Source organism: Arachis duranensis, chromosome 2, assembly GCF_000817695.3.
Source record: "Arachis duranensis cultivar V14167 chromosome 2, aradu.V14167.gnm2.J7QH, whole genome shotgun sequence".
NCBI classification, from domain to species: Eukaryota; Viridiplantae; Streptophyta; class Magnoliopsida; order Fabales; family Fabaceae; genus Arachis; species Arachis duranensis.
In genome coordinates this window covers 6,339,582-6,354,885 of record NC_029773.3, presented here as the reverse complement: position 1 = coordinate 6,354,885, position 15,304 = coordinate 6,339,582, and the positions used below count along the sequence as shown (strand labels likewise).

At 36.4% G+C, this 15,304-nt stretch overlaps 1 protein-coding gene across 1 annotated transcript; it reads right to left on the bottom strand.

Moving 5' to 3' along the window:
- Window positions 1-11,799: 11,799 nt before the first annotated feature.
- LOC107473202 (protein FAR1-RELATED SEQUENCE 5-like) lies at window positions 11,800-14,156 on the bottom strand. The gene is made up of 3 exons (XM_016092752.3): window positions 13,984-14,156; window positions 11,937-13,890; window positions 11,800-11,862 (listed from the first exon to the last, which is right to left on the bottom strand). Exons 1-3 carry the CDS (start codon window positions 14,154-14,156, stop codon window positions 11,800-11,802), a joined length of 2,190 nt encoding a protein of 729 aa, XP_015948238.3.
- Window positions 14,157-15,304: the final 1,148 nt, after the last annotated feature.

Genomic DNA, 15,304 nt, shown 5'->3' with positions numbered 1-15,304 from the left:
GATTTTGATATGCTTATCACGTGTTTCAATATGATATATCAATACCAAAATTGTAGTGATTTTAATACTTTAATTGCTACAATTTACAGTTACAAAATCACCATATAATAATGGCAATCAAGGAAACGTAATCAGTCTTCTCCAGATTCTCAAGGCCATGAATGGGGCTCATAACACGAAAAGATCAAATATTGGTACTAATGGCAGCATTAATTAACGAACTTTTCAGTTCTTCTTCTACTCTGCTTTTTAAACCAATGCATGACTGCTACTACTTGTGAATTGTGATCATACTATTAAAGTGATAGCTAAAAAAAAAGTGTTTGCTATGGGGCTAAAAAGTATTACCTAACTACTAAAATAAGTAAAATAATTAATTTTAAATTTAAAAGTATAAAATTTGAAATATTTTAAAGTTACTATAAAAAGTAACTTAGGCAAAAGTTAAGCACCATATAAAAGGCACCATAGAATTGGCTTTAAAAAAAAGGCGAGTTAATATTCAAATTGGAACTGAAATTACATTTATATTCAATGTTTTTATTTAATAAATTAGAGAGTGTGAAATTTTATCATTTAATATATTTTCTCTTATATTTTGTTTTTGGTTCTACTTAAAGAATATAAAATGAAAGATTATATTTTATCAAATAATTAAAAAAATTCGAAAAAATTTATTCATCCCTCGTATCTCAATTTGATTCTTAAGTTTTAATTTATTTAATTTGATCTACTAACTAGACATATTTTTATTTATAGTAGTCCCTTATTCTATTTTTGTCACAAAACTATTGATATGTGTTTGGAAGAAAGAAGAAAAGATAAAGAAGACAGAAACTAGAAGGTAGTGTTCATAACCGGTCTGGCCCAAAAATTCGATCTGGATAGAATTACTTTGGAGTTAAATTAGTCCAGTTTTGTTGTGATCCGGTTAGACCTGAAGTTTTAATAAATGACCTAACTAATTTATTAAATTGTGTTCGGGTCAAAATTCGAGTTACTTATAAAGAAAAAAAGTATTTTATTCTCATGAGACTTTAAATATGTATTTTGGTGTGTAATTAACTTAATTATTATTATAAGACTTCAAATTATTATTATTAGACTCCAGTTATTATTACGTGAATGTTGTAATATTATGGAATGATTATTTTCAAAAATTTAGAGGTTGAAAAAATATAGGATTCAAATTTTGGTGATGTCGTGATACACTATAAAAAAAATATGTCTTTCAAATTAATTACAATCTTATTGATTTATTTTTCGTCAAACTTATTGAATTAGAAATAGATAAAAAATTATAAAATTAAAATTTATGGACAAATTCAAGTTCAAATATGAATATCAATTTCTCAATAACAAATTTTTTTGCATAAAATTTATCAAGACCCGGATGTTACCCAATTTAGATCCGGTTTAAGTGTGGCCCAAAAAATAATGTGATTTCATCGAGTCTAGGACCGGATAAGAGTATCAAAAATAGACTCAATCATTATTTTGGATCGAGTCTGGGTCAAGACGAACCCGACTTCACCCGACCCCATGTGCAACCCTAACAGAAACTGAGAGATAGAGACTAAATTAAATCTCTGTATTGTGTCTGGTGTAAAATATACCGAACCGAATTTTATCTCATTATCATATTAGTTTAAGATAAATACGACACTAAGGGTTAGATTTAGAATTTAAAATGTTAAATGAGAGTATTTTTTAAAAAAAATTTATTAAAGTTTCAGTTTTTGACCCTATAAATTTTATTTCTCTATGTTCCCACTTTTTGAAGGTACTTAATAGACTGAAATTTTGTATTTGGGGACTAAAATTTTAGTTCTAGTCTCTAGTCACCAAACATAATATTCAGTCTAAAAAACAAACACATCCTTAACCACGTACTCAGATAGACTGACAGTCATAGTTATCAGAACCGAACCGGTAATTAACCCGGTCATACGACGGGGTTACTAGGTCACTGGTTCAACCGATGGGTCATTGATTTATCCGGTTGACCCGAGTTCGAATCTTTCTCACTGCATTTTTAGAGTTGTGAACAGGGTGCTTCTACGATGATTCAGCAGCGCGCAGGTGCACCGTGGACTCGCGCGGGTTGAATGCAGTCTGAGTGCGAACTGGCCGATTTTCAACGGATTTGACCACCGTTGACTGGTTCAATTGCAGGTCCGCCAGACCATTGGTTTATTAATTTTTTGGTCGAACTGACCGGTCCGATCCGATTCTGATAACTATGCTGACAATTGTCACGCTAGACTCCTTAACAGTTATTTGATGTGGCAGTTGAAATTTTTTAACTCGATTTATTCTCTAAAAGTCTTTAAAACCCTTAAATGAAATGAAAATTAGGATTTTAAATGTTTCACAGAGAGCAAATTGAAGTAAAATAAAATTCAATTAATACATCAAATGGCCATTAGGAAGTCTAATAAGATAGTTGTCAATCGTTAAATACGTTGTTAACAATTTTTTGACAAAAACAAAGCCAAGAGCTCATGTGAGTCACGAATGTTAAGTTTGAAGATCAAATTAAGTAAATTTAAATTTTGAAAATCATATTAAGGCATAAGTATAATTTTAAAGACCAAATATTAACTAAAAAAAACATAAACAGAGATTCGCCAAGTCAGATGAGATGTGACCCATTACGTGAGCCCGATAATGATATCATTGTCTCATGGTGTATTGCTAAATTTCTATGGCATATAAAATTATAGGAAGGTGTTCCCGTATGACAATGTACGGAGATGGAATTTGATATGGCAAACATATGAACCGTTCAAATATAAATTAAAATATGTTAATGGTTTAGATGGGACAGACGGTTAATAATGTGAAATATAACGGTTAAGTTCCATGGTGTGGGATAAACTGATTTGCACGGTAATATATTGTGGCATTGACATGAAGTACTTGGATTCCAAAACTGGACTTAATGTCGGCTGGAGCCAGCTGGCTTGTTGTTGTGGAGCTCAGCTAAAATTTTTTTTTGGTACACAGCTTGATGTTGAGCCAATTGTAAAATAACGTTATGTAATTCAATTTTTGAAATATATAACTTGTGTTTGGTTTTTGTTCTAGTTTTTTCTTTTGTTGTGATTAAGCCCGTTTCTATCAAGGAAAATAAATAATGTGGGGAGGCAAGATGTTGAGAATGGATACAATAATGGAGAATAAAAGTAGTTGCCTGTATTGGGTAAGGTAACAATTTTATATTAATTAAGTATTTTATATTTTGTACTCCAAAAAAAATGATGGATATGAAAACATATTTGTTAAATAAAATGAATTTTAAATAAATTAATAATATTTTATATATGAGATAATAGCATTAAATTAAATATTTTGTTAATGCAAAGTAATTGTCTGTTTTTGATACACGTGTAAATTAAAAAAAATAAATCGTATTTTATTGATTTTATAGAAGAAAAGTGTTGATTAGATGAAAAATAGACAATTTTACTTATGAAGTAGTATATTATTATTCGTATTGTCGCGCTTCAGTTACTCTTTTCAAGATGGATCGATGTTATTTATAGAAAGGCATTAATTCATTATGTTTAATTTTTTAGAATAGACAATTATTGGGCATGATATTAGTTTTTTAGAATAAATAGTTATTTTTCGCTGTTGTCTTCGTTGAGATGAAAAGTAATATAAGGGAAAGCATGATTAGTGGGAAGTCATTCCAAGTGTGCATGGTGTGGGTAATGGAATTTATTTTAATGATGGAACAACTAAGGTAGAATGCATGATCGAAAAGTAAGTTAACTGCATGAAAAGGTAAGTAACATTTGTTCATTAACAAGAGTACAATGCGATATGGAAAGGATTGCTAAGGCATTTGCAACAGCGGATAAGTTTACTGGAATCGTCACTTGGAAACGTCACAAGCGGCGGTCTCTGGGTGCAGGTCTGGTGCCTAGACCGTCCATCATGGGTTACTAGAACTGGCACCGTTGTCGGGATGATGTTGGAGCTGGTCGAGGTCGAATATACGTTCGCGGAGTGCATCGTTGGTGTCAGGGACATCGTTAAGCCTAGATTGCAGGGAACAAAGGTTTTGGGTCAAGTGGATGTATTTTGTCTTCCACGTCTCCAAGAGGTCATAGTTGTAATCGTCAATGAATGTGTCAAGAACCTTGGATAGGGCACGAAGGCATAGCCTAGCCGCATCCTCGTGACTTGTGTCGAAGTCGTAGGCGTATCTGCCAGACACCACTAAGGCATCTGTTGCTCCGAGGGGACGACAGAGGCGAGGTGTCGATAACATCTCCGGTCATGTGAAGCTGTCTGCCTAATGACTCTGTATATTGGAGGAGGAATATCTAGTGAGTCACAAGCCTTTCTCACCCAGTCCCTCATGCTGACTGCCAACAAAGGCTCGCGAGCTGGCTCTTCAGGGACCACCTCGTTGGCTAAAGAGAAAGAATATGGGTTGGAAAGTAAAGGTAAGTAGGTGTACAGGAGTTGTTACGTTGAAAGAGAAACACGATGGATTAAGGTACTTACGATGGAGTGGTATTGTTGCCAGCTGGTGTCGCTCGAGGTTGTAACGTTTATGCAAAGCTCTCAATGCAACCATTTGGGAAGCACGGTAGTCGTCCGTAGCGACGGGTTCAGGTGCAAGATCGTTATCCAGCCATTTTCCATGCTCACGATCGCCTCTACCAAAGTATATCAGCCATGCTTCATCCGCTTCGTCCATTGTATCGTAAGTCCTCCAGACGCTGTTGTCGTAGTCTTCAATCTGGACATGGACGTCTTCAATGGTGGTATATATGCCAGGTATCCATCCCTCGAAGACACAGTGATAGTATGGGGATAATCTAGAGTGAGTCCATTGAAGGGGTTGATGGATAAAAGGTTTTGGAAAAAGTCGTTGGTATAGTGTGGTTAAGTGGTAAGTGGTAAATGTTGCACTATTTTCGGGAAAAATGGGCGGGTTGGGATTCAAATTTCTCTTTTAGTTGGAGAAGATGTGAGGCTATGAAGGTGTGGAGTAAGTGGGAGGAGAAGTCCATGCGGATTTCTTGTGGTAGTTTCGGTTAGTCAGATAATTATAGCTATAAAAAGAAAGGTTGCATTTGGAACATAGGTAAGAATGGTTGTGATCTTCAAATCAGTTGCGTAAGGAACATAGGTAAAATTTTAAATTTATTAGTAACAGAGCAATATTGTCCATCATGGACATTGAAGGGAGTGATGAGTCTCATCATAGAAATAGCCAATGCAAGGAAAGATAATCAGATGGATTAGATGAGATTAATATGAATCAGAGAAAACAAAATTCAGAATCAACGGTTGAGGATATCCTCGTGATATGTTGCCAAATATGTCACTTCATGTCGACTGTGTAGAGAATGGCCCCTGCAGTCGTTCTTTCAAGTCACGCGGCAGTCAGACTATTGAAATGATGATTTTGGGTCTACTCCCTGCAGGAACTAGTTTGCGAGAAAAGGCGTTTCTCACCATCCTTTTAGTTTACAAGAGTAATAGAAGGAAGTGGAAATGATAATTAACTTGAACAAAAGAGATTATACAGCTAATACTTGAGATAGACTTGAATTGTCTAAATTATTTAGCCTACAGTATCAACATTAATTGTGGAGGAAAAGTTTTCAAAAAAATTTAAAAAATTAGTATTTTCTGAAACCGAATCTTATGTCTTGATTTTTTGAAACTCTTTTTTCTTTTTAATATATGGGTAAGTTTACATATTGTGTCGACAAGGTTGTAAATTTTGTTGATTTTCACCTACTCAATTAACTGATTTAAATTAATGTACTCGGTTGATTTTCGGGTTGTCTGGACTTTAAGATGATTAAAATTAGAAAAAAGGTTTAATTTATAATTCTTTAAAAGTCATTGGATTAATGTATAGTGAAAAAAAATTAGAAATTTTAATTTAAAATTAATATGAGTACATTAATATTCCATTATAAAGTTAGTAACCTTGAATAGTTAATTTTTTTAAATATCGAATAAACATAAATAATCATTTGAGAACAAAATTACCACTACGTTTATTTTTATGAAATTAAAGGAAATCATTCATTTAGATAACATGTGCAGAATTTTTAAGTTTGCCTAAATGATAAGTTAAATTTTCATATTATGTGAGTTAAATACTGAATAAAAACATATAGTAAATTTTTTGCATCTAAAAATAGTATTTTATTAATTTTAGAATTTTTTAGATGCATAACTTATAGTGAGTATAGAATTGTTTAGGATGGATTGAATTAGGTACTTATTTTTATTGAAAGTACGAATTTAAAAATATTATATTTAATTCTCAATAGTGAACTTCTCATTGAATTTTTGTATATTCAAAAATTTTTCGAAGAAATTAGGTAATTTGTAGGTATGTAAATTTTTGTAAAAATTTAATTAAATATAGTATCTATGATTTGAATCTCATTTATCTAAATCATAAATAATAACGACTAACTTAATTCATAATTCTTGTCATGAAATGTTGCTTATGTAACGACTTAGTTATTTAATAATTGAATTTTTTCTTTAAAGAAACCTATCAATATTTTTTGATTGTTACATTGATTTTGTTTTACAAATATGTTTATGTTATACTATTAATTTTTCGATGTCAATATGTATTATTTTAACATTTACTTAAAATTCTTAATACTGTGTAGTACAATTTTTATATATTGATATCAAAAAATAATCTTATCAACATTTTTTATTTACTTTTAGAATAATATATACGTATATTAGAAAATTAATTTAAAAATATACTAAATTTTATTAATATTATTATTACTAATATAATTATCATAATTTTTACTAGCCCTTGATGCTTTTATTATTATTATTATTATTATTATTATTATTATTATTATTATTAAGGATAGACATACTAGGTTTTATATACCACACACATGAACCTTGGCCTTGATATGGTAGTGTTTGTCTGCATTAAAAGAAAAAAACAAATCCAAAATGACCAAAGGGATGGTCCATGCAAGTCAAAGTAAAAATAAAAACAAGTTTATTTGACTTGTTTCAAGTTGCTACAAGGACTGAGTAATACTCTCCCCATTTAGAGGGCAATCGAAGAACAATGTGAGTTGTAACATCAGATGGCACGTGTTGATAATATAGAGGGTACTATCATCATTTGAACCTGCGATTTGCAGTTTTAAAAACTTCTTAATGGACAAGTAAAGGTAGCTACTTTCCCCAAATTACCTTTTGAATACACACTACGTACACTCGTCCATTCTTCTCCATAGCCCTAATACAAATAGAGTTGGTTTCGTTACGATTTTCCTACCGTCAGCTTAGTTTCTTGTTCACATAGAGTACTTGTCCAGTAACCTTCTAACAACGAATCATGGAAGGAATGGAATGCTTTCCACCCGACTCACAGGATTATATTCCAGCAGAAGCGTATGCACACTACTTTAGTTTCTTTTGTGATCACTTTATTGTGAAACGGTGGTTACCCGTGGCTTGCTTACGGAATAATACCATGTTTTATGTTGCAGGAACGATTCATTGCTGAGCATAAGTGCTACGTCACCGCCCGACGCACATGAATATGGAGGATCACAAATGAACCTGGAGCTCACAATCGACGTCGTGAGTCCCTTCTCCCTCATCTTTTGTGAAGTAGGAAGAAGATACTCAATATCTTGTTTCCTTAGCAGAGAATATGAATGGTGACGGGAATTTAATTTACTCAAAATTTTTTCGGATATTCCGCAGGGACAGACACTGGTTGACCTGGTGGCAGATCCTCCAACCAAGTTGCCAACCGAAGCTGATGAAACCGCAATGGAGCGCCGACTGAGGGAGTTGATTCAAGTAAGAACCTTCTTCTTACTTGAATTACTTGTAGAAGTATGCATGGTAGTGTGGGTGCACTACGGTATGCCGCAATGCTTAATGTAGCCATGAAGTATGCCTTAGAGTTTTGAGATGTGGAAAATAACTTGAAGTGTAGCCCTACTCGTTTCTAGTTCCTTGTACTATTTATACATATGTTTCTTAGGATTTATCCCTTTTATACCTGACATGTGTACTGCGTTGTACGGGACAGTCAACAGAGGAGAAGTTGCGCGAGCTAGATGGTCGCATGCAGGAGATGGAGAAGAAGGCAACTTTTGCGGAAGGTGTTCTTCTGCAGATTTTGTAGAACACCCAACGTGACAAGGAAGACCACCATTCGATTGTGATGGTACCCAAACCAGGTGGAGGCCCATATGAGTTCGGCAGCTGAACTGCTAGTCATAGCTATCCATGCCAGACATTGACAACACTAACCCAACTGAGGTCATCAACAGAGAAGGGTAAGGGTCCTGAAAACAACCCCAAGAGTCTCCATAAGATTCCATCAAAGGAGCGCTCCATCTTTGAACTTTTCGTGCCCGACTCCCCTACAGATGAGCCTGACTTGGTCATCGATGAGGCTCGGTCGACACCGCGCCAGTGCACCACTTTCCCTGTGATGGCTCCACCCCCAGCGGATGTGGGATATTGGTCGGTTGGAATACCGAAGTTGTTCAGCAATATATCATCAATGAAGACTCCCACCACTCCGTCGAACAAGGTACGTCAATTTGCAATTTCCTAACCTATTCAAAAACAGTACTTCTGTTTGTCCTGGTTAGATGACTTATACGCATTTTGTGTTATACAGGACATGATCGACCAGGCTATGTGGAACCAGGTCGAGCCGACGACTGGGCTCGTGGGCCTGTATGCCTCAGGACCATCGGATGGAAAACCAAATAAGTTAGCCAAAACAGAGCAGACTGCATCGACCACCCTGGACGGGTCTCTGCTGACAGTACCGAATCTGACCCGGAGTGGGAAGCCGGGGAGTAGACGGCCTCTCTTGCGACGGCCTGGTCCTCACCACCGTGGCCCCTCTGGAAACTCCCAGCAGTTTGCTGTACCGGCTGTCCCCATGGTAGCTTTTTTCCAACTTTTTCTGCCCATTGTTTATTAACATGTGAAGACTTATAAAGTACGGGACTTTTACCATAATGTCTCTTTATTGACGCAGAGCCATGACATGCAATTCAGACCAACTTTGGACATGGGACTCTCTATCGAGCAGTCCAAGCTTGCTGCCTATGTCTTTGCCAAGGTTACGGACGACGCAAAATATAGGTTAGTTATGTCCTTTTAGTTATGTTTCAGTTGATGTTGCTACATATATACAACCCAACGCTTTGGAATATCTTATCCGATCATGTTAAAGTGCAGTGAGGTACTCTTCCACTTTGCTGAATTTGAAATTCCATGGGAAATGTTCTTCTCTCTCATCCCGCCATGGACTTCACACACTGATGTAAGTTGTCATAGCCACAACTATAAACCAACAATGACTAGTTTACGAATTTGCATTTCCTGTATGTCATGAGAGTGAGGTTTATTTACGTTCCTTGACTTTGTTACGTGAACACTTAAATGTAGATTATCAATGCTTGCTGTATGCTTGCATCCATGAGATGCTCCAAAAGCATAGCACCACGTGTGTGGTTCTTTCCGTCTCATTTTGCAGCTGATGTCTTACGCGAGATTGCCATAAAGCAACTACAAAACAAATATGAGTACAGGTGGATGCCGGAGACCAGCCAACTTGATCATGTAAGAAGTCCACGATATAACCATTACAAGAGGAAAACTTGCTGTTGCACGTCATCCATAATTTTAAAAGAAAGGCTTAGCTGCACCATCTGATGTATCTAAAAAACCCTTTCTCAGGTCTTTGTCCCAGTGCTGGAGCCTGCTGATGGGTGGTATCTAATGCTTTTAGATATTAAGGCATTGAAGGTGTATGTGCTGGACGTTTGCCGTGACAATGAGAGCATAGTCCGGCGCGAGACCTACATGACACGGATTGTAACTTGCAAACCAATTAAGTTATTCTTTTTCACTAAGCCTTTCGATCCTTACCCACTAACATATGTAATTCGTCCTTGTGTTGCAGTGCCGCACTTTAGGCAAACTGTTCATGACGGAGAGGAATGTTGTGCACTTCAAGCATGGCTCTTGCGATCCCTCTACATGGGGAAATTTTAACTATCCCAAGGACATCCCCAGCGAGCTAGGAAGGTTAGCAGAAATCTTTTTTTTTTTTTTGAAATCATCGGTTTATTGTGCATAATTTAGTTTTTGAACAACTGAAGCTAGCTAGTCATTCTTGAAATTAATCACCTTTATTTTTATGACCCTAATCATCGCTCTAGTGAGGAAACTGCTGTTTGGTGCTTGTACTGGCTGCAGCAGGAAGGAGGATTTTCCACAAAGATCTTTAGTCCTCCGGTAAGCTTCTGCCAATTATTGATTATGCTACACCTTTTGCTCATAATCTATTACATAGAATTTACATATACCTTACAACACAATGACAGTAACAATGCTTTGTGTTGACTTGGACTCATGCAGGCGAGCACACTTGCAGTTAGAATGAGAACAGCCGCATATCTCATCCAATCTGAAGAGAATCAGTTTCGAGGACTCGTGGAAGCAAAGGCAGAGCACCTATGGCGTGACATCACGGCCAACAAAGACTAGGATCCCACAATTATCCACATGCCATAAGCTCCTAGAGTATTGAAGTCTCTTTTGTGAATTCTAGATACGTATCTAATGGTGGGGGCAGCCTCTATGTCCATGGTGACCTGCCTTGAAGAACTTGTTTGCCCTATAGTATTATAACTAATTAAAACTTTGTACCTACTGCGTAGCAGGGTAATCTTAGTTGTAGATTAAGGAGCAATGGTGTGTCTTAAGGTGGTGTATTAGAAACTAATGTTACTTACTAAGCTTACGATCTACAGGGTGCAACTATAATAGGGCCATGCATGCTTTGGCCGGATGGCCCAGTTGTAGTTGTCCTCTTCAATGTGGCCGAAAAGCTCCACAACCTTTATATATATTGATGCATGCTAGTTATTATTAGTTAAGATATTGTCATGCAAGTTTTAATATGATTTCCTAATCCTATTAAGTAAAGTAAATTAAATAAACAAATTAATCGTAGAAACTAATAGTAGTAAAAAATTATAGCATACTAAAAAAGAGTATTTAGAGTACTACAAATATACAACATAAAAAATAGCATAAAAGATTTTTTAATTTATTTCGATCCCTATGACCAACATAACTATTTTTTGTTAATATGTATTCATAGTACTAAGTAAAATTTATTGTCTTATTTTTTATTAAAAAACGAGATTGCCAAATTTTACATATAATTTATATTTTAGTATATAAATAATAATTTTCTTATAAAGTTAACTAAAAAGTTTTACTCAAATATCTAAATTAAAATGATCAGCTAATATACAAATATCCAAATACACACTGACACTTCGACTTAATCTACCCCATTACTAACAAATGCAGCTGATGAGATTGATGGCCCATTCGAAACTTGTTCATATTAGCCGATTCTATGATTTATGCCGATTCTATGATTTATTTTTTTGATAATTAACAAAAACATAATGGCTCACATACCAAAAGGAATCAAAGAGTGAGAAACTTCAAACATAAAACATAAACAACAATATCCAACACATCGATTCTAATTTTTTCAACAATTATGATTGATTACATCTTACAAGTCATGACTTTCACCCCCTGAAAATAAATTTGCATGGGATTTGAATTCATAAACTAACATCATCTCACTAAAGGATGCATTTAAAACCATGAAATGGAATAATTAATCTAACAACTCAGTGGAGTTATGCTCTACTTCTAAACTAGATTATAAATTCAAAAAATTAAATCTTCCTTTCTGATCTATGTAGCTGATGGACGATAGCAATCCTGCACCCCTATATTCTTGACAGGAGGAAATTCAGCCTGCAAATGGAACAAAGCATTATGTCAACTCAACTAGTGTCATGTAATTAATCTAAAGTGACCTTACTACTTACACGCGCCGCAGACTGTGACACCATTTGCGGCACCTCATCCTGGCTGTTTGGCACCGACATGTTCGCCCGATTTGGGCATCGAGTTCGACGATGTCCGACTACCCCACACGTGCTACACTTTCTACGCTTCACTCCCCTTGCCCCAACCTGTACATTACCACGCCCGGTGCCCTTGGTACGAACCCCAATCGGATCTAGTACTCTACCATTGTTGCCGCCACCACCAACGCCGACACTATTCCCCGAATCATTCATACTTTCAAGATTAGTTGCTTCCTGAACTATCTGCTCTGTATACAACTTGAATAAGTCGTCGTTGTTACAAATAAGCCGAGCCAAACGCTTGCAGTGCTGCAAAAATGTTCCCATCCGCATCCTGTACAGGGCAGCAATATCGACCATTTTATCCCCAGCAATATCATCATACAAACCGAACTTGGCTGACTTAGTCCACCTCTCTAAGACCAAGGTGTCTGGAAGAGAACCCACGTCTAACCGAACCAAAACTGAGAGTATATGCACACAAGGTAGCCCAAACGATTCCATTCTTTGGCAACTGCATGTATATTTATCCAACGCCAACACATGCATAACATTCCACTTTCTTCCCGGTCGCATATACTTCTGGGTCACATAAATAGTACTGCCCTCACACGGCTGGCTTTCCACAACGGTTATCCGAACACACCTTTGCAAGGATTCACGGAACCTTGAAAATATCTCTCGGGTATACTTCATTGCTCCGGATTTCTCAAGTTCCGGAAACTGAGTCTGCAGTACGGGGGTCCCATACGAGGACCGAAAGTCCATCTCATCCTCGTTATCTCTGAGGAACTCAACACAACGCTGGAAGTTCGTCACAAAGTCGAGTATCCCATACCTCCTCTCCACAAACCTGCCTAGCTTTGCATGCAGCGATTCACATCGCGATGTCGTCCTAATGCCGGCAAAGAACCTACCACGTATGTATGCAGTTGCCCAATATAATTTATTCCTGTATGTATCCTGAACCCACTCTACATCTCGGACTCCACACTCATCCAACATTGCCTCCCAATGCTGTTCAAACTCTTCTATCTCAATATCAGCAAGCATACAATATCTAAATAACGTTGTAAACCGCGGCAAGCACACATTTGTTGTGGCATTTTTTAGTAGATGCCATGCACAAAGCCTGTGGTGAGCTTCCGGAAAAACTTCATTAATTGCCATTCGCATAGAACGATCTCCGTCTGTTATTACTGCCTTGGGTGCCTTCCCCTCCATGCATTCCAACAACTTTTGCAACACCCAAACATAAGTTGCTTGGGTTTCACAAGAGACCATGGCAGCCCTAAAGACGCACGTCTGGTTGTGATGGTTCACCCCGGAAAAAATAATGACCGGTAGATTGTATTTGTTGCGCCCGTACGTTGCATCAAACGCAAAGACATCACCAAAAATTTTATAACCATCCTGACTCCTCCCGTCACACCAAAACAGGTCACACATATGCTGATCTGCACTCACCTGACACCTCCAAAAGAGTTTCTCATCCGCCTTCGCACCTGCCTCAAAGTACCTTATCGTTGCATTGACATCTCCCTTCCTCATGCCTCGTTGGCGCCTCACTTCGTTGTACATATCTCTCTTTGTGAATGGGATATGATCAAAGCCACCAGCCTGTGCTGCAAGCGACTCATATATTTTAGGAACCGAAATCCCAACTTGCCGTAAGCTATCCATGTGGGCTACGTCCACATCCGACATCTTCCTATGTGGAGGCAAGTATTCCACCAACTTCGGAGGGAGGAGCTCGTGATTGTGGTCATCTACAAATCTTGACACATACCATTTACCCATCTGATCATTTTGCTTGATATGCATCTCTGCCATGCACCCACATCGCGTAACCACCTTGTGCTCTCTCTTTCTTCCTTCCAACTCCAACCACTTCTTTTGCCTAAACCCTTCTCTGTTGCACAAATATGTGTATCGCACGATGTCCCCATTCTTATTTCTTAACTTCTTACCAACACGCATAGCAAAACCCTTGCCTCAGCTATACTGTTCGTAGAAACGAGCAGCCTCATCAGGAGAGTTAAACAACATCTCCATCACCTCCTCCGGCCTTGTTAAACCACTGCCACGTACATTATTGCCCAGGTCACCATCACCATCTAAATATTTTATTCCAAACGCCGCCTCATCCATGCCAATGTCCAGTGATGTTTCCTGCATGGGCGGAGATACACTAATTAATTAGGGGCCATAATGCAAGTGACCAAATAATTTCTTATAATTGATGATGTCCTCATCAAGAAGTGCAAATTATATTACAATCTATGATCCTTATAAAATATAAAATTAATGTTTCAACTCAAACTAAGATATTTAAATATTTAAATATAAAATCATATTTAAATATTTAAATAACAAAAACAAAAGACTAGACAAAACAACCTATAATTACATACACACATAACAAATACTATTAAATTCAGTAACTGATCAAACACAAACAAAAAAATATATAAATGCCATCAATCCATACTCACAGAAAATTAATTTTATTTTACTTAATTCAACAAAAAAGTAACAATTAGAGTTACTTTGGCTTCATCGGCAACAGTAAAAGTGCTTCGTTCAGTACATGAATGCATCAGAAAATCAACAAAAATTTCCATAATCAGCAACTTTTCCCATAATTTCGCTTTCTGAATCAGCAATTAGTGACTAAGCTACACATAACGCGGATATGCGGATATAATGTCATGTTTCAAACTTCCAACTAGCAAGTGGATCAAAGTCATAAAGTTCTGTTTTGAAAGTTTATACTGTGTATGGAAGTAGGATGATAAAATGGGAATTTGAAGAATTGAAGGCAAGTTTGGTGCATTATAGAAAAGCATGTGTCACTCTCAATAACAGAATAAGAAATGAGATCAAGGCTACATATACTAATACAAAACATGGATTTAACAAATTCAAGAGGCCATCAAGAAGGTTGAGCTTATTTTGAGGCCCTTAATTAGTGCACAGGTTTAGCCTTTCTGCTAAAAATTTGATTAGTCATTGTCTAGTGTCTACACTGATTAGTTTCCCATTCCATTAAGATTCAGACACAATGGAAGACATGAATACGTGGGTCTTAGAGTCTTGTTGCTTCCTGAACTAGCCATTATTGTAGATATTCAGGAGGCATTGGAATTACATTCTTAATCTTCATATTCAGTTCAGCCTCAAATTTTTAGTTAAGCTAGGCCCTCTTAATAAATGTTGCAAAATCTATTTCTAATACAATGTTGTTATATATAAGTGCCATAATTAAACTTCCAAGTTTTATGAATTTTATTTTGAGTTGGTCAAAAATATTTTTTCTCAATTTC